This window comes from Pseudochaenichthys georgianus, chromosome 17, assembly GCF_902827115.2.
Source record: "Pseudochaenichthys georgianus chromosome 17, fPseGeo1.2, whole genome shotgun sequence".
Taxonomy (NCBI): Eukaryota; Metazoa; Chordata; class Actinopteri; order Perciformes; family Channichthyidae; genus Pseudochaenichthys; species Pseudochaenichthys georgianus.
Genome location: NC_047519.1, coordinates 24044173 through 24067619, shown reverse-complemented (window position 1 = coordinate 24067619; position 23447 = coordinate 24044173). Strand labels below are relative to the sequence as shown.

The 23447-nt window shown below is 44.4% G+C and overlaps 1 protein-coding gene across 1 annotated transcript in view; it reads left to right on the top strand.

Annotated features, from left to right (window-relative positions):
* The window catches only part of ptch2 (patched 2), a 29103-nt gene extending 6054 nt beyond the window's left edge, over positions 1-23049 (top strand). The window contains exons 3-23 of the mRNA XM_034105446.2: positions 4727-4916; positions 5009-5078; positions 5176-5267; positions 7623-7731; positions 7836-7922; positions 8054-8175; positions 9126-9273; positions 10318-10449; positions 10561-10716; positions 10837-10929; positions 11033-11158; positions 11955-12339; positions 12453-12977; positions 13510-13652; positions 13788-13968; positions 14067-14347; positions 16063-16200; positions 16688-16830; positions 19686-20085; positions 20188-20728; positions 20930-23049. Of these exons, the coding sequence (XP_033961337.1) occupies positions 4727-4916; positions 5009-5078; positions 5176-5267; positions 7623-7731; positions 7836-7922; positions 8054-8175; positions 9126-9273; positions 10318-10449; positions 10561-10716; positions 10837-10929; positions 11033-11158; positions 11955-12339; positions 12453-12977; positions 13510-13652; positions 13788-13968; positions 14067-14347; positions 16063-16200; positions 16688-16830; positions 19686-20085; positions 20188-20728; positions 20930-20964 (4097 nt within the window). The 3' untranslated portion in view covers positions 20965-23049. The remainder of the gene's footprint in view (positions 1-4726; positions 4917-5008; positions 5079-5175; positions 5268-7622; positions 7732-7835; positions 7923-8053; positions 8176-9125; positions 9274-10317; positions 10450-10560; positions 10717-10836; positions 10930-11032; positions 11159-11954; positions 12340-12452; positions 12978-13509; positions 13653-13787; positions 13969-14066; positions 14348-16062; positions 16201-16687; positions 16831-19685; positions 20086-20187; positions 20729-20929) is intronic.
* The last annotated feature ends 398 nt before the right edge of the window (positions 23050-23447 follow it).

The following is a 23447-nucleotide window of genomic DNA, read 5'->3' as shown; positions in this document are numbered from 1 at the left end:
ATTGGAGGTGAATAGTGCGCGGTGGTGCCCCAGCTAGATAAATAAACTCCCAGCGCTCAGGGCCCAGGACCTCACTGGTAGAGAGAACAAACAAGACCAGAGTCAACCTGGGTCACTTCTAAATGTTTATTTCACCCCCCTTCCCGCCATCCTTCAATCCAACTCTCCCTCATTCCATCCCCTTTTTCAGCATCCCCCCAACACACACACTCTCAGACCAAGACCACCCCCCAACAAATAAACACACATTGAGCAGCTATAGATACATATGACAGACACATGGCCTCCATGAAATGGGGAACACAGGCTGCTCACTACCTGCATTTCTAAAGTAGAAATCTTAACACAAGTACTGATGTGGCCACGTTTACAGAGATAACTTAAACAACTATTGTTTGGTTATTTTGTTGACAAAGCCTTATATAAAAAAGGGAACCGGACTGTCTTAAATGCTTACTGAGAAAGTCTGCAACGCAACTGAAAATGGGATAATAAAAACTCAATCAATATAGTTTGGCACCCTTTCTTCCTTTGCTGCAGAGCAACCTTTGTCTTTGGTCTGAACGAAATAAAGCGGCACCAGTCACCTTTAGAGTTTGCACCATTTGCCTCTGTCTTTACACCATGAAAGTATAAATGTAAAAGGAGAGAGAGGGAGAGAGACTGAACATTTTCTTGGTACTTGGGGGGGAAAAAATAAATGGTTCTTAGGCTCAATAAATTCATTTCTCGTCTGAATGAGACCAGCAACGTGGAAAAATTCTGCCTTTCAGGCCGGGATGAATGTATGTTTCAACCACACATTAAGCAGTATTAGCGGTCAGTGGAGTGTCTAATGTGACTATTTTTCACAGTGGCCAACTCTGCCCATGATTAGCATAATTAGCAGAGGCAAGCCTATACATATGGAAATAGAAAGTGCCTAAATGCCAACCCTGGTGGAAATGTATGTGTGTGGCTAACACCACTGGCACATCTGAATAGAATGTAAGTGAAACTGATTTTTCATGTTGTTTTCGCTGTTTTATACAGTTTTTAAGGTGTGATCTCAAGCTATTTTTTTTTATTTCATGATGGTTGGAGCTTCAGAGTTTAAACACATTGAGAGATCAATTTTGTGTTCTACTGTTTGCACATGAAATAGGATTTTCTCCACATAAAATGACACAACTGTCTTTCAAGATTAATGAACAGATACAGCGTGTGAAGACAAAAACAACCACACACACTGTATTTCTATAGGTGAGATACTAAAGTGCCAGCTTCTCTTTCTTGCCCCTAGCCTCACCCTCCCACAGCCGACTCTGGCATTGTTTTACAGGCTGGGAAAGTTTTGGTCCATTTGGTTCTGTTGTGAAAAAAGCTTTCCCTCTTTATTTTATTCTGCTGTTTGTTGGGAAACATCTGAAAGAAATTGAAGGGTTGAAGGACAAAAGAGTCTGCATTCAGTCTGGAGCTTCGGCTTGTATGGGGGTACGGCCCATCTGCTGGCTTTAGGCGGTGCCCTGGCTAGGGAATGCCATAGGGCAGGACCGGGCTGAGGACCCAGAGTGGGGCACAGTCCTGATTCTGGTGGGTCCACATCTGACAAAAGGACCAATAGTGTTTTGTGATGCCAGGGCAAGAGAATGAATTCATCATTTGGCTCTTTTACTGAAAATCTAATGAAATAAAGGACCCCTATTGGAGGACAGTGAAGAAAGGAAGTAAAGCAATTGTTAATGATGGATAGAAGATCCAAGTGATTTGTATTTATATTGTTGCTACCTCTTAAAGGTGGTTCTTTAAATTGGTGGCTCATTACATCTTAGTTGCCTTCCTGTGTAGCTTCGGAAAGGGTAACTTCCATTGCTTTACATAGAAGGTAAAAGCATACATGTCACTTTCAGCCCTCTTCGTCTTGGGTCTTCCTCCATAGCAGCGTGGGGCCTTTCAGAGGCCCCCTAATCCAGCTAATCTACCACACTGAACTTTGATGGTGGCCTGGTCTGACCTAGCATGGCCTGGAACTGGGACTAGGCCTGTAAGCCACGAAGACAGAAGAGAATAGAATATATTTGAAGCCCACCACTTTAAAGATGGCCTTCCTCCGTCCTAGAAGCCAGATGTGAGAAGCCGCACATTTCAGCTTTTGGTGATGGGGGGGTCAGGTGGAGAGGAAATGACGGAGGTTGGTGGAGACAGGGTACAGTGTTCAAACCAGTTATACATACACCACACACAAACACGTGTTAATACAAACATTATATTTTTAAAACGCAGCCATGTCAGGGCTTGTTGTGACATTTTTCATTTGCTTTTCACTTTCCCAATGTCGTAACTGTTGTGAAAGGGCTTTTAGTGGTGAAGCTTGTAAATGGATTCACATGTTTCACCCAGCAAAGTCGAGTTGTTTGCTAAAATGTAGGATGGTGGTCGGGTTTCTCAAAAACTTCCAAGGAAAAAAACTGTGGATTGGATTTAGAAAGATTTGCGATTATTTTGTTATTCTTTTTTATTTATTGTTGATCATGTTGCGAAACATGGACTAATATTTAATCTTACAAAATGTATCATGTTTTATAATAACCAGCATTTGGGGTGTTGAAACCCTGGGTATCCAAACTCAAAGGGGCTTTCTTCCTAGGGTGGGAACATTTCTAGGAACTGTCTCTTTAAGGCTGTGTGCAGGGAGAGGGTAGGGGGGATTGAAAAAGACTGAGAATGAGAAATAAGTAGAAAGAAAGATGAAGGAAAGGAAGAAGAGAACCCGGGAGATAGAAAGAAAGACAGACAAGAAAAGAAAAGACAAGGTTGTTTCAGGAGTGAGCGGTGAATTGATCAGAGTGGTTGCAGAGCGCAGAGTTGGGTGGTTGGGGCCGGACCAGGGGTTGAGGAGAGAAGGCGAGAAAGAGAGAGGGAGTAGAGAGAGGACTGGCTGCTTGGGTGGTCCAGATGGGAGGAACGAGACACAAATAGCTATAATTTACTTCAGGAGGCCTGTAATTACAGAGCCAGAGTCTCTCCGAGCCACCCAGTTCCTGTTGGGATCAAAACCCCACACTGCAGAGGTTAACATACGAAATGTCAAAAAAGGTTTAACAGATGTCAAAGAGGTCTAAGAACGAAAAGGGTTCCATTTTGTAGTAGCCCTTTTTTGATTGGAAATCTGTGTGGCAAGGAAGTGGAGATCTGTACCTCGAAGCACCATTTTTACACCAAGTCAGATATACTTCACAGTGTGATAATTGTTTAATAAAAGTCAAATAAATCCAGATTCTGGCTCTTAAGAAAAATCGTTATTTTGAGGAAATTAATCTTAATCTTTACCGTTGTGACTTCTTGGAAATAAATTGTTATAAAAACATTTTTGTAGCATCAGATGTTCAGAATGAAAAGCAAGAACATTTTGACTTTTGTTTTTCTTTTCGGGATGCACTAAGCCAGACACCCATGAATGCAAATAAACGAGGTGACCTTATATTCTGAAGCCCCTGCCTAAGTCATTAAAGCCTTGAAAGCCAAGCCTAGAAATGTTTGACTACGTCTCCAAGGCGAAGAGTTCTAACCTGATCTCACACTTTCGCGGCGTAGCCTGAATAGTTTGTTTTTTCTTTTCTCCCCATCAATTATAGGAGCCTGCTACAGGCTGGGGGAGGTGCAGAGAGCGTGAGGAAACGAGAGAGAGGGAGAGAAATAATGAAAGAATCAAAAGGGGGAGACCGCTGGAGAGGAAGACAGAGGCAGGAGCTTGAGACAGTATTAGTATAGAGTATGAGAGGAGTAGACGCCGTCAGGATTGAGTGCAGCGCAGGGTAAAGTGAGTTAAAGAGTGACAAGAGTTAGAATTAAGAAGGAGATAGCCCTTGTTTCCAAACTTCCCCTACCTCCCCCTTCTCTCCCTCTCTTTCTCTCTCCGGGGTTGTCATGTAGTGGGACAGCAAGAGGGGCAGACTGGCCCTCTGTGATCCAGCGCGGCATGTTTCATGTCCACTTGGCACAGGCACAGATCCCCCCGGCTGGCAAACTCTTTTCAGGGCAACCTCCTGTAATTAGGGGGCTGGAGTCTACCGCACAGCACAACATAGCTCGCCATCTCCCTCTTTTTCTCTCTCTCTCTCCTTCTGTTTTTTCATCCTCCATCTCTTTTTTCATCATTACCACTTCTGACATCCAACATAACTCTCACTATGAATCTATTTACCTTCCTGTGTCACCTCGTATCTCCAATTTCTTTGATGTCTTTCATCCCAACTCTGTTGGCCATATTAAAACGGCCACTTGCTGTTCCCTCTTAACCAACTCTCCTCTCATCATGATCTTTTCCCAAGTACTCAAAAAGTCTAAATCGATATCTGCTGCCCGAGCAGAGTGGCAGAGGGCTCTGGGGCATCAGAAAGCTGGTATTCCAAACGAACAGGGCACATCTGTTTCGCAGAGGGAGCCAATGAGAAGCTGTATTACTCATTTCTCTTGGCTCTTGTGTGAAGTGCCTTCAAAACCAACACTGGCGAGGGCCAAGGGCGTTGGTCGATATATGTGTGTGTTCTCTTGTGTGTGTGCATATATATGCATGCAACACACTTTGTTATAGGATCCAAATGTGTGTGGGCGCACATTTGTATAAGCGTACAGTAAATAATGTAGTAAATGTCTATCTATCTATCTATCTATCTATCTATCTATCTATCTATCTATATATCTGATGAATGTAGTATTAATTTTCCCTTTATTCCTTGTTTTCCAGCTGGTAGTCGGGTCAGCACGGAGCTTCGCTACACCAAGGAGAAGCAGGGAGAGGAGTCAGTATTTACCTCACAGATGCTTATCCAGACCCCCAAAGAAGACGGCACCAATATTCTTACCCAGGAGGCTTTGCTGGTTCACATGGAGGCTGCCCTCTCCGCCAGCAAGGTCCAGGTGTCACTGTTTGGAAAGTAAGTGGACCACAGACATGTTATGTGAAAAAGTTTCCTTGTGTTATGCAAATCAGACTTGTAAATTAAATAAATGGTTTTCTCTCTTTCAGGTCATGGGATCTTAACAAAATATGCTATAAATCAGGAGTTCCTATTATAGAAAATGTCATGATTGAAAGGGTAAGTACCCAAGAAATTCATATGTTTTAACACTATGCATTCATATGTACTTGATTGTGATGTTTAATCATCCTTCTTTTCTATTATCTGATCCTAGATGATTGACAAGCTATTCCCCTGTATGATAATCACCCCATTGGACTGTTTTTGGGAAGGGGCCAAACTACAGGGAGGCTCCGCCTATTTACCGTAAGTCTTGGAATATTTGAACAAACTTACATTTAGTTTTGCATATTAAAACATTTCATAGAAAGTTTTGGCTCTCCCTTTGCTGTCATTGCTTCCATCCGACTTGCCTTGCCTTTGGAGGGGTCTGTAACTTTTTACACATGCTGGATGGAGACATACAGTTGGGCTTTCAGTGTTCTGTCAGAGAGCGCTGTGACTGACAGCGGCGGTCAGTAATAGAGTTCTTTTAGGGCCCAGAGAGGGACTGGGGGGGGGCGGGGTGTCCTGACAGAGAAATTCAAAGAGAGAAAGTGAGGGAGAAATGCAGCGAGGGATGGATGGAGAGAGGAGATGGCTGCAGCAGCAACTGGGTGGTGGGTCGGTAGGACGGAGGGCGGGGAGGCGGCTGTGGTGGTGGTGGTGGCAGGGGAGCCCTTTGGGTCAGACAATGGTAAGCATTCTTTCAGTTTACGAGTGAGTGTCCATCAGTGCAGGGGCCCCGGAGGAGGGAGGGGGGCTGGCTTTGTCAGCTCACGGCTAACACTCGGCATTCTCATGGTAATGCCCCGGGCTCCCAGCTCCCAAGTTGTCCAACAAATAAAATGGGCAGTATTCAAGCCTCAAGTCCCTCGAGAAAGACAGAGAGAGGCTGCAAGACGGTTAACAGTGAGGTCTGGGCGTATTTGGGCATTTGCTGATTTTTTTTTTCTACTGCTTCTTTTTCAGCGCTAAGTTCTCTTGAGAAATTGAGTCACTGAAAGAAGGCTTTTTTTTCTCATCCGAGTGATATTTCAATTGAGTCCCCAGTTTATAAAATATAGTTTAGATCATAGCAGATGTTTCTTTGCAAACAGATTATTTGTTTAGATTTCAGAGTTGAGCTGAGACAGCGGTATGTTGCATGACAAGCCAGCACATACAGAAACAAACAAGTTTCCCATCCTTAACATCTCCCAGTTGGCCTCAGAGAGGGTCTTTGATGATGCACACGTCTTCCAAGTGTTCCTGTAAATCACACACTGTGTTCAGCATCTGTTGTTATTTATTAATAGATTTATTTGCACATTTCTCATGCGGAGCTGAAGGGTACTTGTGGTGGTCACTGAGGCCCGTGTCCCCCTCAGCTTCCGCTTCACTTCAGCTCTGGTTTTAAATGCAACAAAAAAAGAGGGAGATAGAGAGGGAGATGGAGATGGAGAGGGAGGGAGAGAGAGAGAGAGAGAGAGAGAGAGAGAGAGAGAGAGAGAGAGAGAGGGAGAGAGAGAGAGAGAGAGAGAGAGAGAGAGGGAGGGAGAGAGGGAGAGAGGGAGAGGGAGAGAGGGAGAGAGAGAGAGAGAGAGAGAGTAAAAAAAAAGAACTTGTGGAGAACAAAGAGCAGCAATCTATGAAAAAACAAAAGGGCCCAGGCCTGGTTCACTCAAGCAAAAACTAGCTGATAAAGGAGTTTGTCTTTGCGAGCAGCAGCAAAAGGGACCCTGGTATGTGGGAATATGAGAGGAGCTCTCTTCATGAGCCATTGGAGGGAGATTGGGATACTTTGGGATTCTTTTATTTCTATCTCTTTCTGTCCCTCTTCTTTCTTACATTGTTGGACTGCAGAACTTGTCAATCATATGTGTTTCTCTGCTCTGAATCAAAACATCTTGCCAATAATGTAAGATATTATTTATTTTGTTGAGTAAAAGCGAATAATATTCTAAAAGATAAATAAGGGGGGGGGGAAGCAGGATATCTAGCTTTATATTCATGCTAACTTATTGGTCAATGCATGTAAAACAATCTAGATGTATATTAGTTCCTTCAGCAAGAATACTGTTAAAGCTAAAAGCTTGTTTATGGTAGATTCATAGACTTTCCTAGAGAGCAAATTATGATTTCTTTTTTCTCAAGACGAAGAGGGATAGTACAGGTGATGCTCAGAAGAGACAGAAAAGTGTGAGGTTTCCCCCTTTGCTTCTCGTCTCATTCCTCACCTATATCCCTCCCCTCCATCCTCCCAAACGTTCCCCTTCCCTCCCTCCTTATCAAGATGTTTGGGAGTCAGAGGTAATCGTTATGACTCAGTGCAGGACATTGAGGAATGGAAGCGAGCAGGCAGCCATCGTGCCTTTTCCCTGGGCATTGTGGCAGCGTGAAACAGGATAATAAACGCTATTTTATCCTGTATCTGCAGCTAGCCTCCTGCATAGCCCGGCCCAGGGAGAGAGAATTCAACTGAAATGAAAGAATTAAAGTTGTTCTGCTCACAGTGAAGATTTGCAGGAAAGCAAAGCCATGCATCCTTGCAGGCATAAAGTTATTTTACAGTTATTTCTTTAAGTTATTGTCAAATATGTCTGGGTTGATGCTCATATTGTATGTGTCTTTGCTCTCCAGGGGCATGCCAGATATCCAGTGGATGAATCTAGATCCAGTCAAGCTGATGGAGGAGCTGAGTCAGTTCACTTCACTGGAAGGATTTAAGGAGATGTTGGACAAAGCACAGGTAGGAAACAATACAGACTGACAGATTTACTGAATGAACAAAGTGCTTATTTGCATACGTTTTCCCCGTATACTGAGACGTTTCTAACATTGTTTATCTCTTAGGTGGGACATGCCTACATGAACAGGCCCTGTTTAGACCCCTCCGACCCTGACTGCCCTCTCAGTGCGCCCAACAAGGAGCTAGGAGAGGTAAACTCACACATTTCAATCATTATATAAATTGTATAAAGATTGGATGAAGGTAGCGCTCACAACTACAACAAAAACTAACATATTGATTTGTTTTTTTCCTTCTGTTCCTCTGCTGCTCGTCCATTCAGAGTCCTGACATTGCCGGGCGTCTCCAGGGTGGTTGCCATGGTTTCAGCCGGAAGTTTATGCACTGGCAGGAGGAGCTGATCCTGGGAGGTCGGGTCAAGAGCAGCCAGGATATTCTGCTGAGGTGTGTAGAGAAAGATCACACACTTCAGATTCTGGGGAGTTTTACAGAATATGTCTCAAGTTTACTCTTGTCTTATTGGAGGATGTGATAGTAAAAGAAGGGGGAGGGGGGGCAGGCAGCCCGTCAACGTGTGAGCCACCGTGCCTCTGGAATCTGTGTAACCCCTAATAACCCAACAGACATATGCTAGGAATGCCTGGTACCGAGAGGCATCGGTTTCCTGTATGACCCCGGTCCAGGATAGGCCCCCCACACTGTTACACATTTCTTGTGTAGGTATCAAAAAGAAAAAGATATAGAAGGAGGGGGAAAAAACCTTTTAAGATGACTATCTCCAGGTTTTTTCTTACTTTAGTTTTAGTGTTTTTCTATTGACTACAACTGGATTTAAAAGCATGGCCGGTATATAAATAGATTCACAGCGTTGGGTTAAAGCCCAGATCATGACCCACACAGGCCCGGCAGAGCCTTGAATGAAAGAGGATTCCAGTCCCATCTGCAACAGCCACACTTACTTACTTACTCTTAGATGTGATTTATGGTAATTTCTTTCACATTTTTAGCAGCAGTGCTGCTACTCGCTGCTTGTGTGCCAAGAAAACCTGAGGACATCTGGGATCGCAGCCGAGAGACCAGCAGACAGGCAGACTAGATAACACCTGCTTACATTGGCAGAAAGACAGGCAGACAGGCTGGCGGAGAGATCCTAGAAGAAAAAGGCACCTGCCCTAAACCATTCACAGACAGACATGTTCCAGTGTGTAGGTTAAGCAAAGGCATACCAAAAACATCTATACAGTCTGACTGGAATACTTGAATGTGATATTCGTGAGATGGATGATGCCGTGGAGGAGGGTTCCAACTCAACTCAACACATAATAAACCATGGTTGCAAAAAGAGACATCTATGAGGTATCCTAAACGAACATCTGTATTTTGTTGTTTTACAGTGCGGAGGCTCTCCAAACCATGTTCCTGTTGATGAGTCCTAAGCAGCTGTACGAGCACTTTAAAGACGACTACGAGATCCACGACATAAACTGGAATGAAGATAAGGCCACCGCCATCCTGGAGTCCTGGCAGAGGAAGTTTGTGGAGGTGCGAACATTACAAGTTTATTAAAATGCTCACTCAATGTTTTAGTGCTTTAGTGAACACTCACTCACACGCACACAAACACTGTGTGGGATTTTTTTTGCAGTGTCTGAATTCCATCAGTCTTCAACTACCTTGTAAAGCCAATTGCAGGGCAGACCAGTATGTGTGTGTGCGAGTGTGTGTGTGTGTGTGTGTGTGTGTGTGTGTGTGTGTGTGTGTGTGTGTGTGTGTGTGTGTGTGTGTGTGTGTGTGTGTGTGTGTGTGTGTGTGTGTGTGTGTGTGTGTGTGTGTGTGTGTGTGTGTGTGTGTGTGTGTGTGTGTGTGTGTGTGTGTGTGTGTGTGTGTGTGTGTGTGTGTGAGTGTGTGTGTGGTAGACCAACAATTTCTCTCTGTCAGAGCCCTAGTTATAGGAACAAGCTGTTGCTGTGATAGCTGACACCCACCACGGTGAGGGTGGGAGGGGGGAGGAGAGTGAGGGACATATGCATGGGAGGAGGGGTCACAAACTCAAACGTAAACTCACAGAGACACGACACCTCCTCCTGACACATAAAACAACAAAAACAAACCTATTTGAGATTGCAAATGATTACTAAATGGGAACAGGTTAATGGCTTTTGGAGGCCATTGGTCCATTTGTGGCACAGAGTGGAGAGAGAGTAGCCTCCCGAGCCATGTGATCCCATCCCTTTCACCTTTGACCTCACAACCTCTGGCATCTGTGCTCATTACTCCTCAGTTGTCATACATACACACGCACTCACACACATGCTAGCACATGTAAAAACACACACACAGACTCACTTTCACACACATGCACATTTCAAAGGAAAAGGGGGCTTTTTCTGTTCGTAGACCCTGAAATATGGGGCTGTAGGAGAGGCCTGGGGAAGCATTGGTCAAAGGGAGGAAGTGTGTTTGCATGTGAAAATAAGTTCAGTTAGCATTTCTGCTCCTCCTTTAATTATCTTGACAATTGACAATTATTTTGGTAACGTGCCGAACAATTAAGAATTGTATGATGCTTAAATTATTTTTATTCAGGTGGTCCATCAGAGTATCCCATCCAACTCCAGCCAGTCCATCCAAGGTTTCTCCACCACCACCCTCAACGACATCATGAAATCATTCTCCGATGTCAGCGTCATCAGGGTGGCCGGAGGATACCTCCTCATGGTGAGCATTATAACTGATTTTAAATCAATACATTTTGGCTCGTAAATGAATGAAAAAAGTTCAACTTCACTGGGAAATAACCAATATGTAATATGGATTTCTCCTCTCTAGCTCGCCTATGCCTGTGTGACCATGCTAAGGTGGGATTGTTCCAAGTCCCAGGGTGCAGTGGGGCTGGCCGGGGTGCTGTTGGTGGCTCTGTCAGTGGCCGCAGGACTGGGTCTCTGCTCACTGCTTGGCCTCTCCTTCAATGCTGCCACTACACAGGTACAACACAAAGGAAATGCAATACTTTAATGGACTGATACCTTATTGTTGTCCTCTTTTCTGTGATTTTAAGGCCATATTTTGATGTTCATTGTTTATTCTGGCTCTTTCCCATCAAAGGTGCTTCCCTTCCTGGCCCTTGGAATTGGTGTGGATGACATGTTTCTGTTGGCTCATTCCTTCACAGTGGCTGGAACTAACATCCCCTTTAAGGTAATTATAAGACTCTATTCTCTATTTTCCTCTCCTCTCCTCTCATATCCCCTCCTCTCCTCTCCTCCCATTCCCTCTTAACACTCTTTTTTTTGTTTTAAAGGAACGGACAGGAGACTGTTTGCGTCGCACCGGCACCAGCGTGGCCCTGACTTCCATCAACAACATGATCGCATTCTTTATGGCTGCTCTCGTACCCATTCCGGCCTTGCGAGCATTCTCTTTGCAGGTATGTCTTGCACACACACCCCCACACGCATGCACACAGACATAAACACATGTACACAATCGCACACCAAGAGGCCGAAGTCTCCTTTGAAAATGAAAGAGATAACTTAAGAGAGGTGACATTCATTCAGAGCAAGGAAAGCCTTTGTTCCTGGTTTTACTACTGCTGCACCTACAGGGCCAAAAAAATTCGGGTGTGTGTGTGCGTGCACGTTTCAAATGTGGAATAACCAGAGCAAAGAGAGTGATGAACAGAAAGAGAGAGAAGGGGGGAGGAGTGGAACAGTATATCACTTGCCCGTCAAGGCGCTTTGCTCTGATCTGTGACTAACTGTGGGTGGTCTGAAACACACAAGCAAGCACAAAAATACACACACGCACGCACACACACATACTGGAAACCAAAGCCAGTTAGAATGTTAGCTTCAGGGGCTGGCGTGAGTGGGGAGGCAGTGGAGTTGGTGGTGAAGGGTGATGGTTTCGCTCAGACTCGCAACATATATATTCCCTCCCGCTCTTTTCTCTCACTCTCTCTAGTAGTTCTTTCATTCTGGCGCTCTTTTCTTCCTTCTCCCTCTCTTCTTCTCCCCTTCTGGCTCGCTTAGTATTCCTGGCTGGTGATTTAGAGTTAGGCTTTTCTTTACTCTCTGGGCTGTGGTCTGAGATACAAGAAAGAAAAAAAAAGAAGAAGAAGGAGCCCTGACTCTCCCCAGCTGGGTTGTGGTGTCTGTGATTTCACATACTGTTCTCTGGCTTTTCTCACTCTGTTTTTTCTCTTTTTTTGTTTCCCTCCTTAGGCAGCCATTGTGGTCGTGTTTAACTTCGCCATGGTGCTGCTCATCTTCCCTGCCATCCTGAGTTTGGACCTCCACCGGCGCGAGGACAAGCGATTGGATGTCCTCTGCTGCCTGTACAGCCCCTGCTCTGACCGCGTCATCCACCTGTCTCCTCACGAGCTGTCGGACGCTGAGCAGCCGCCCACGCCTACCACGGCAACGACGCACACGCACCAGTACTCGGCGGGATCCACAATCACCACCAGCACTCAAATCACCACCACGGTGCAGGCGTTCACGCAGTGTGACGCAGCAGGACAGCATATTGTCACAATCTTACCACCTACCTCACAGATCTCCACCAGCCTTCCCTCCATCATCGTATGCCCCACGTCCCATCCTCAAGGTAAATAGAGCTATATTTACATCCAGACAACTATTTTATTTTGTATAAAGCAGTCTCTGAAACCAGTAATGAATTACAAGCTCTATTTTCCTAACTGTATTTCCTTCCTCTAGCCGTCACACCTTCCCCCACCACCACCTCAGTGCCAGACCCCTATGGCTCCCAACTCTTCACCCCTACCTCCAGCTCCACACGGGACCTCCTAGCCCATGTGGAGGATTCCAAATCGGGAAAGGAGTGCGTCCCACTCCCTTTCATGCACTGGAACCTTTCCAGCTTCGCCAGAGACAAGTATGCCCCTCTGCTCCTCAAGCCTAAAAGCAAAGCCATCGTGGTGGTTCTCTTTCTGGGCCTCCTGGGTCTCAGCCTGTACGGGACCACCATGGTGCATGACGGCCTCTACCTAACTGACATTGTGCCACGTGACACCAAGGAGTATGACTTCATCGACGCCCAGTTCAAGTATTTCTCCTTCTACAACATGTACCTGGTCACTATGGATGGATTTGATTACGCCCGGTCACAGAGGCTGCTGATTCAGCTGCACAACGCCTTCAACTCTGTGAAATATGTGGTCAGAGACAGCGACAGCAAACTGCCCCGCATGTGGCTGCACTACTTCCAGGACTGGCTCAGAGGTAGGAATACAAGCTCAGTAATGTTATTATCTTTTGAGTCAGTCAGGCAATAAGGTTCTCTGTTCCCCTGAGAGTTTTTGATAATGATGTCGGGATCTGGTAAAGGGTGCAACCGGTTTTTTCAGGTGCGCTCTCTTTACTCAGGACAGGCGTGAATGAGTGCGTGTGTTCACAGAGGTGAAAATGTGCGAAGGGGTGAATGAAAGTTCAACCCTGCTGTTTACCCTCGTCCACCTGGGCTCAGGGGTGGTGCAAGTAGAGGGGTTGGGGTCGTAGGTTATCTTTGCATTTGTGTGTGGGTGTGTGTCCTCAGGCTACATAGGCCCAGTCAGGAGGAAGTGATAACTAAACTGTGAAATCTCCGCCAGATGAAAAGGAAACTTGATATTTTACATGTTCAACACCACAGCCACTAGAGAGATAAATGGAAATCTGCTATAATTTCATGATAATGTTTATAATGTCAATATTTATAAATGACCACCACACTCATTTTTTCTCTTCTTTTCTGCATGTCTTATCTCACACGTAGGTCTTCAGTCTGCTTTTGATGCTGACTGGCTCGCAGGCAGGATTACCTCTGACAGCTATCGTAACGGCACAGAGGACGGAGCGCTGGCGTACAAGCTTCTCATCCAGACCGGCTCCAAGAAAGAGCCTTTCAACTACAGCCAGGTATGTCTGTGAGAGCTCTAAAAAGGAATCCACTTGTGTGGCTTAGTGAACTAATACATTATCAGCTGTCATTTTGAGCACAACGCAATACATGAATGTCCATTAATTCAGTATTTCTGAATTGCCTTTCTGTAGCTGACTGCTCGTCGGCTGGTGGATGCAGAGGGTTTGATCCCTGCAGAGGTGTTCTACATTTACCTCACAGTCTGGGTCAGTAATGATCCTCTGGGCTACGCAGCCTCCCAGGCCAACTTCTACCCCCATCCTCGTGAGTGGATTCACGACAAGTATGACACCACAGGAGAGAATCTACGCAGTAAGTATCCTATTTCAACCATTTCTTTTGGCAAAAATGGATAAAATCTAAATAGTAAATCATACTAAATCTGACTTTTATCTTCATCTTCTCTTCAGTCCCAGCTGCAGAGCCCCTGGAGTTTGCTCAGTTCCCCTTTTACCTAAACGGACTTCGCCAGGCCAGCGATTTTGTGGAGGCTATCGAGAGCGTGCGGTCCATCTGCGACGAATTTAGACGCAAAGGCGTGTTAAACTACCCTAACGGATACCCATTCCTGTTCTGGGAGCAGTACATTGGCCTCAGACACTGGTTCCTGCTGGCCATCAGCGTGGTTCTGGCCTGCACCTTCCTGGTCTGTGCGATGCTCCTGCTCAACCCCTGGACTGCCGGCATCATTGTAAGCAAGCAATCCGTTTTCTGTACAACTCTTCATCATAACTTCTCCTCATCCTTCCACTCATGCTACCTCAACAACATCATTAGCCCCTTCCTCCTCTCACTTTTTTCTCACCCCTTCTCAGCACAGCTCAATAACGCTGTCTAGGGGGCCCCTTTTTCTCTGCGGAGGGCCAGTACACACACACACACACACACACACACACACACACACACACACACACACACACACACACACACACACACACACACACACACACACACACACACACGGGGACCTTTGTCATTCTAATGTAGGCTGGGCCGGCCATAGAAAAGGAAATGCAAAGGAGCAAGAAAGACTTTGCCCTCCTGAAGCCTCTACCTCCAACTCCCTTACTGCTTTTGTCAGGGGGAGAGGGAGAGACTTAAGGACAGGACAGATCTGCCCAGTTGCGACCTTGGCCTGCTCAACCCATCCATCAGGGGTGTGTGTGTGTGTGTGTGTGTGTGTGTGTGTGTGTGTGTGTGTGTGTGTGTGTGTGTGTGTGTGTGTGTGTGTGTGTGTGTGTGTGTGTGTGTGTGTGTGTGTGTGTGTGTGTGTGTGTGTGTGTGTGTGTGTGTGTGTGTGTGTGTGTGTGTGTGTGTGTGTGTGTGTGTGTGTGTGTGTGTGTGTGTGTGTGTGTGTGTGTGTGCGTGTGTGAGTGTGTGTGTGTGTGTTTTTGTGTGTGTGTGGGAGGGAGGGAGAAATTGTGAGAAAGAGGGAAAGAGACAGTCTAAGTGTTCAGCAGTTGGAAAACATTTCACACACAAGCTGGTGGGACTGGTGGTCCTTAAGGGCCCACAAATACACAGATCCACATGTCCCTGAACATTGGGGGGGCTGTAGCTCAACAACAGTGCCAGTTTCAGTTAGAATGTGTTCAATTTAGGTAGTGGTCCCTAGCAGCACTGATTGAGACAGCAACATAACACAGTCTCCTCAGACAGAGAGGGAGAGGCACGGTACATGCACGTACAGTTTCCAAACATCAGCCTGCCTACGAAGGTTTCACCCTGCCTGTATGTGGTCGAGCAGTAAAAACGGCTTCTATCATTTCCAATTTAACCGTGCCCAAACTCGAAGCCCCCGCTGGGATCAAAAGCTCCTTTTGACCGGGAACATATTTCTCCTCCTTGTTCTCTAAGACTTGTTGTTGTTGTTTGTGTTGCGGTTTACAGTAACTTTGCACGTTTACAATTAAGATTATGAGTCAGCCAAAACAAGGCATTACACTGCAAGATGTTTCATTAAAATGTCGGAAACAATAACAAAAAAAAGGAAACAGGCTGCTATCTAGTGAAAAACTAGGTAATTTGTTCTTCACAAACACAGACAGATGTATCTACGGTGCTCTGGTAGTGACAGAGTGCCCACACTCTGTTGTCTCATTCGCTGTCAATCATTTCAACCACCTCTGAGAAAGAAAGGGGGAGGGAGGAGGGGAAGGTATTAGCCTCGGGCCGGGTAATTTGATGCCATGTGGTTGAGACCCTGAGCACAGGGTCAAAGATGGTGTGGGGTGAAGAGGCAAAAGGGCTCAATTCAGTCACTTAGGAGAGGCATATTTGCTTTTATTGTTCACATGCTTTTATTTTGGTTTTACTGCTTGTTTCCTCATCATCCTATGCTTCTCAAATACTGGCAGCTGAAAATGATTTAGTTTATAACACTTTGTTTCCATGTTTTCATTGCAGGTGTTTATCTTGGCTATGATGACAGTGGAGCTGTTTGGCATCATGGGTCTAATTGGCATCAAGCTGAGCGCCATCCCTGTAGTCATCCTGATCGCCTCGGTGGGCATCGGAGTGGAGTTTACCGTTCACATTGCACTGGTAAGTGAAGACCCAGCACAGAGCAAGAGCACACATAGGCGGTTAACTGTAATTAAACACCATACTTTACTTGAAACCTGATGCCTTGGTCTTAATGTTAAATACCTACTACAGACTGAGGTGTGACCACATCATTTAAGATGTACTATTATTGAATGTATTTTTCTTGCAACAAGGATTTATAATTACCAGTTTATAGAAAGCAATAAGCTGCATTGCAAACATTTAAGTTGTTGTTAAATGTCCTGTGGCTTAATGCCTGAAATGGAAAGTCAAAAAAGGTAAACTAAGTGTGATTAAAGATTTACAAGGAAACATTTGGCTTCCTGGTTCATGCTGGCAGCTTTCAAGCATAGTGTACTGTCTTGTAGTGTAGTGTAATAATCCCCAACAAAACCAAATTGCAGGAATGCCAAGCCTCGCCGCAAGCACTACTTTTGTGTGATCGGCAAGATTTCCAACTAATTTCTTCTCCCCTCCGCCGCAGGGCTTCCTGACAGCGATTGGCAACAGAAACAAGCGCTCGGCAGTGGCTCTGGAGCACATGTTTGCTCCGGTGGTCGACGGAGCGATCTCCACGCTGCTGGGCATTCTCATGCTGGCAGGGTCAGAGTTTGACTTCATCATGAGGTGAGAAGCAGTGTGTGTCTGCATCTGTGTGTGTGTGTGTGTGTGTGTGTGTTTTCTTATGAGTGACGCTGCTAACTCACACAGCCTCTACAGCCCATTTGTTACCTTTTTAATGTTTTGGTTTTGCGCCACTAGTGTGTGTGTGTGTGTGTGTGTGTGTGTGTGTGTGTGTGTGTGTGTGCGTGCGTGCGTGCGTGCGTGCGTGCGCTTGTATTTGTAAGGAGCCAGTTGTCCATCATTACTTTGGGAGGAAGCTTAGTGGGGGGTCAGGGTTGCATGCAGGTGGAAATGTTATACCCCTATTTATGCACACACACACACACACACACACACACACACACACACACACACACACACAGAGTGACAAACATGCACCTGGTTCTGTCACTCTGAGCACACACACCCGTCTCCTCAACCTCACAGCACAACAAATGGGGAAAACATCAAGGGTGTGTAGCAGCTGCTCGTAAACATGGAAGTGTTCTGCTACCCACTGGGTGATGTCTTTCCCTCTCTCCCTCTCTTTCACTGCGTTTCTTTCACACATACAAGGGGGAATCTGTAAAAATTCCTATCATCCGTTTGGCATTCTGTCCCTCCACGTTGGGTGCCATAATAAAAATTGGAGCTAAATTTGAACCGGTCAGGCAGTCAGATGGTCTGAAGCCCACCAACAGACATCACTCCCCTCAGTGTGTGTGTCTGCGTGCACATAGTGTGTACTTTTGTGCGTTTTCTACCACTGTTTCATGGTCAGAGTGGAAAAAAGGCAAATAGCTCAATGTTTTTCAGCTGAATGTGGTCTAGGCCCAAACCCGAAACCACAGCCTTGAGCTCACAGACTGCAACAGGCCTCCATGACATAAAAAGCCCAGTTTTTCTGCAGAGACAGAAGCATGGAAAGGAGGAGAAATACTTTGATGGTGGCTTCCTTTAAAGAATAGGGAAACATTTAGTGTAAATATGATGTAGGACTGGGAATAAGAAAGTCAGAGGGAACCGTTTTCAGCACTTTGTTTTCTTCTTTTCTCCCATGCATCTGTGAGAGATCCTTTTCAGAGGAAGGGGTGAGAAAGAGAGACAGAAGGGTCTAGTATCTCTGTTGGAGGTCTTGTTTAGCTGTAGCTGTGGTCGGGTGAATGGGGCAAGCCAGAGCTGGCTAGCTGGGGAGCAGCATAAATATACCGCTGTAAACATCCCCTGGCCTTGTAATGCACTGAATAAACAGCAAGCATAGCTGTGCTCAGTCCTCTCTCTCTCTCTCTCTCTCTCTCTCTCTCTCTCTCTCTCTCTCTCTCTCTCTCTCTCTCTCTCTCTCTCTCTCTCTCTCATGCACACACATGCGGACCACATAGTGCACACACACACACACACACACACACACACACACACACACACACACACACACACACACACACACACACAAAAGAAATGCACATATGTACAGACATGTAAACACTTACGATCTCCTTCTCATACACTCGCAGCTCCCCAGGCCCTGACAACGAATGGAAAAGATTACAGTTTATATAAACAACAGAATTCCTAACAGCGAGACACTGTTGGAGGTCCCACAAACGTCTCACTTTCTTTCTTTCTGTCTTACTCTTCCCTTTTTTTGTTTTGTTTCACTCTGTAAAACTGTTGTTTTGGAATAAAGCAAGTTAGAGGCAAAGGCTGTGCCGTAAAACGGTGACAAGCTATTTTTGATTTCAGCATCTGTGCTTTGATTCAATAAAGCGTTCAGATAAAATATCTGTGTGTGGTTGAAAGGCAGTCATGGGTTGAGCAGACAGCAAGAAAATGAAAATATCCCCCTGAAGTGTTTTGTCAAAAGTGGTTAGGATGACGTGTTTTGCTTCTTGTAAAGGAAAAAAAAACAAGAACAGAGGTTAAAGAACAAAGTATTTCAGAGAGAGTTGGGGGCTGAAATTGGTGCGAATAAGGAAATTGTGAAATCCCACCCAACATGCAAACCTTCAACTTTTTCCTGAAGAGTGACCTTTGCCAAGTGAAGTAGTAGTAATAATAATTGTGGAAGTCCATTCAGGGATAGAGTAGCTTGTTTCCAGAACACCACACAGCTATTATTCCCATCCTTGTTAGCTTTTTTCCCCTTCGTTCCAACAATCATTTTATTCCTCCCTTTTTCTTTTACCTCTTTAAGTCTGGCTGGTGGTTAGCATCTTACTGTCTCTCTCTCTCTTTCTGCTTTCTGTTAGTGTTTAAGTGGAGTCCTCTCTAATTTTCTTGGGGAGCTCTTTCTTGTGGCCTGCCTCCACCCCTGGCCTCCTCAAAGCTCCACTGAGATGCACGCACACGCAAAGAAACGCACACACTCACTGAAAAACAGAGAGAGACAAGTCTTGTAGCGGCCGCAGTAGAGGCATCAAAGCATGTTTTAGTTGGACTGAGTGGGAATCAGATTTGCCCCCATGCCTTTGATACACAAACACTGGGCTTTCCCTGACTTCTTCCCCTGAGCTACTTCCCTTCCTCATGTGCCAACTGTGTGTGAGTTTAGAGATGTGCATATGTGTTTGTGTGTCCATATAAAACATCTGGTAACTGGTATTTCCTTGTCGCACTAAAATGCATAAAATTAAAATTTACGTCAAATGTTAATTGTTGTCAACATTTTCACGAGTTTTTCTGATACTAAACTCATCTGAACTTTGGCCAGATCCCTAAAAACCATGCAAAGGAAAATAAGAATGAAAGGATTGTGGGCCTGTGTGACTGTGACTGTGTGTCCCAAGAGAGATTGGATAAAGGAAACTATTTTGTTCTGCCACTAACTGTGTCTCCTTTAGGTTCATGTTCAAACTAACGTCCCTTTTCTCTTCGTTCTTCAGGTATTTCTTTGCTGTGTTGGCCATCCTCACTCTTTTGGGGATGCTGAACGGCTTGGTTCTTCTGCCGGTCCTCTTGTCCTTGATGGGACCCCCGTCTGAGGTCACCCTGGTTGATAATGCCAGCCGCCTGCCGGCGCCTTCCCCTGAACCCCCACTGCCCCCACCGATGACCCACCATGGATACTACACGGGCCACCACAACCCGCGGGTGTCTCGTCAACAGGCTTTTTCAGAGTCTTCAGACTCGGAGTATTACTCGGAGATGACCACCACTTCAGGGATTGGGGAGGAGGATTACAAGTACTGTGATCGGAGTGCGTACATAGAATCCGGCGTTCCAACTGCAACATCTCACATACTGCTGGAAGCCAGCAAGAACCCAAGCTTCCCCAAACTTACGGTACGCTGCATGTCCACACAGATAAGATAGAAACCACTTCCTGTCTGTTCTTCAAATTCATGTGTTCTTCTAGAAGTTAACGATGACATTTTTTTGTTGTAGGTGGTGAAGCCGTTCAGAGAAAATGTAGCAGGAACTGGTGGAAGGATCGAACTGCTAAATGAATCTTCCCACAATGGATCCCAGGTTACATGCTGGGATGGAAACAAGCAGCCGGGCCTCCAGAGGCTCTCGGCACAACACTTACCCAGCGACAGACCTCACTTACATGGGAGGACTTGTCAAAGCGGCCCCAGGCTGCAGAACGGCAGAGGGCCTCAGCCAAACAGGACTAAAGGGCCAAGCTATACTAATAGCAGCTCCGCCCTGCCGATGCAACAAGTCTCCATGGGGGGGCCTGTTACCACGGTAACAGCCACAGCTTCGGTGACGGTGGCTGTGCACCCTACCTTGCCGGGGGCGGCTTACCAAGGCTACATGCATGAAGGTTTTGAAACGGACAGTGAGTCGGACTATTTTGAGGCTGCTAAGAGGACTCGTGGTGACAAAACAAACTTTTATTCATGTAAAAGAGACTCTTTAGAGCTCCAGGACTTGGAAGCAACACAGAGCCAGACAGAGCATAAACTCGGCAAGACACAAGGTGAGTTAGTAACCAGTCAATCTTAAATTTAGTGCAATTATAATCCTCTAAACATGCATATAGAAACTGACCATAACCGTAAAACAAATCAAGAATTACATTTAGCTTTTTGAATACGATTTCCAGTATCTATTTTCTGCGCTTGAATGCTGTTTAGCAATATCTAACCTTTTTCCTCTCTTCTGTGTTTTTCTGCTCTAGGTGGGTTGAGGATCCAGGTAACTAAAGATTGCTAGACTTTCTCACAAGCCTTCTGTCGCCGAGTCTCTGGCTGCTGCCCCTGAGCACCTTGACGCTTCGCATGGCGTCACGTCACGTCTTGAACTCTCAACTGTACATAGAATTCTTACACAAAGGAGAGGATTTATTTCATGGACATATTAAGAAAAAAAGGACGTTTTAAGAATTATATAAATCTATGAGTATATATTTTAATACTAAAAAAGAAGGAAGCTATTTAAAAGAGTACTGTATAACTTGGGTATACTCTTGTGTAAAAGTTCAGATGTATAAGATTATTTTTTTCGTGGAGCGGTTGATTTTCTTTTCGCCCCACAGTGTATAGAATAAAATGTGCTATATGTAAAAAGTGTCCACAAAAAGTCAGATGTTATTAAGATATTAGACTATTGAACTTACATGGTCAGTGTTTGAAATCTATTTGAAATGTTATGTTCTTTTTTTTCCTTTTTTGCTGCTACACTTCAAAATAATTGTAAGTGATTTGCCTTAAAAAAATGCAGCACCCCCTCTTCCCCCTCTGGTTTAATTCAGTATATTATAAACAGTATTTTACTGTGAGATGTTCTGCATCTGACACACTCTCTGTTGTATTTCAATTTTAGATCTTCTCTGTCTAAAAGCAGAGAATTCGACAGCACATACTGTTTTCAGTAGTAACCGTCGTGCCTTCAATTTGTCCCATTTTTCTTATTATCACAGCAATCAGCGCTCAGTATTATGTCCTCTCGCTTTGGTGTTAATGTGTTTTGTCTCGTCCAGACACAGAATGTTTGTCAAGAAGCAGTAGTCGACCTTCATCTGTCAATCTATCTGGCAGGGTCACACCTAATTCTATTTTAATGTCAAATCTTTTTCTGGGTGTCCCAACATCCTCTGCAGTTTTAAACTACTTGAAGGAGCTGTGATAAGATGATATTTTCTTCAGCAGTTTTTGTATGCTCTACAGTGGGTGAAGTTCACATTTGTCACTTTGTGTTTGACAATTGTTCACCTACTGATAATACTTTGAAAGGGAATTATAAAAAATCGAATGAAAGGGAGTGATTTTATTTTGTAATAATAATAATAATTTTCTTCTTTTTTCTTTGCTGGCTGCCTTAGGGTTGTAACACGTTCATGTTGTTGCAAATATGATGTAAACTGGTTTAGTCTTTATAATGCTCCAACCTGCTCACTTTCTAATGTCTCAATCTTATGCTAATACAAACCTCATAATATTACACAATACAGTTTCATCCCTTCTTAGGACTCTCATGTAATTTTTACGGTTTACAACGTTTTCGTTGTTGTTATTGTTGTTCAATATTGGTCTCATCACTGCCAGGTTAAATTGCAGGGAAAAACTTGCGGATCTATTTTTTAATATCATTTTTTCTTTTAAGTGGCAGCTTTGGTTTCTTTTGTACATATGAAAGAAAAGTTAAGTAGCTACTGTGCAGTTATGAATAATTAAACAGAATGAGCAAAGCACCATTCACAGTTGATCAGACCGTAGACCGCCAGCAGGTGTTGTCATACAGCGGTGAGGAGTGTAAAAGGGAGGGGGATCGAGGGGGAAGCTCCTGCATTGGTTTGTAGTTTATTTCAAGAAAAAATGTTAATGTCATGCCATATAAATTATTTATATTAAAATTTTATTTTTGTAGTTTGTACAGATGTTAGTATCTAGACTGAAGTTCTATTTTTAAAGAGTGAATATATATTATATATAAATATATCTATTTGTTGCTGAGTTCTTTTTTGTTTTGTTGCTTTGTTTTGTTTGCATTTTGGGATTGGGGGTTGTGGGAGGGAGGGGTTGACAACACTTTAGAGCAGAGGCCTTTTTTTGGTGGAGCAAAGGGGGCAGTTGGAGGATCATGAAGGAGAAGGTGTGTAGGATTGTGTCACTGTAACACCTTGTTTTTAAGTTTCCTCTTGGCCCTTCCTTCTTCATTGTCAGTTTTTTTTTTTAAATGTTCTTGTCCATGTCTAAAACACTGTGACTTCTGAAAACTATGCTCAAGAAAAAACCCTTATGTGACCGTTATGTTCCCTCACCTGCTATAGAAATTTAACTAACAAAATAAATTGAATGAAAAAAGTGATTCTGTGGTCGGTGCTTGTCATTTTGAATGTGTTTGTGTGTGATTATCTGTGACCCTGCAAAGAGCTCAGGGGTCAGGACCGTTATCACAAATGTAGACAAGCTAACTTACAAACTGTTTGCTCGTTAAATACACTGGTCAAACAGTCCTACTCTGTTATCAAGGTGCATTGTTAAAGTCTCAAACAAAAGGTTTGATTTGTGATATTTTAAACCAACAAGTATCCATGTACACATAAAAACAGTTAGTTAAGGCCTAATTCTCATTGAAACAATTAATGTTATAAACTCCATTAAAGAGAGGTTATATACAGGCTAAATCAAAGCATATGCATGTGACTATAAATGGGGCATCCTTTTGAAGTGAAATGAATAACACAAAAAAAAAAT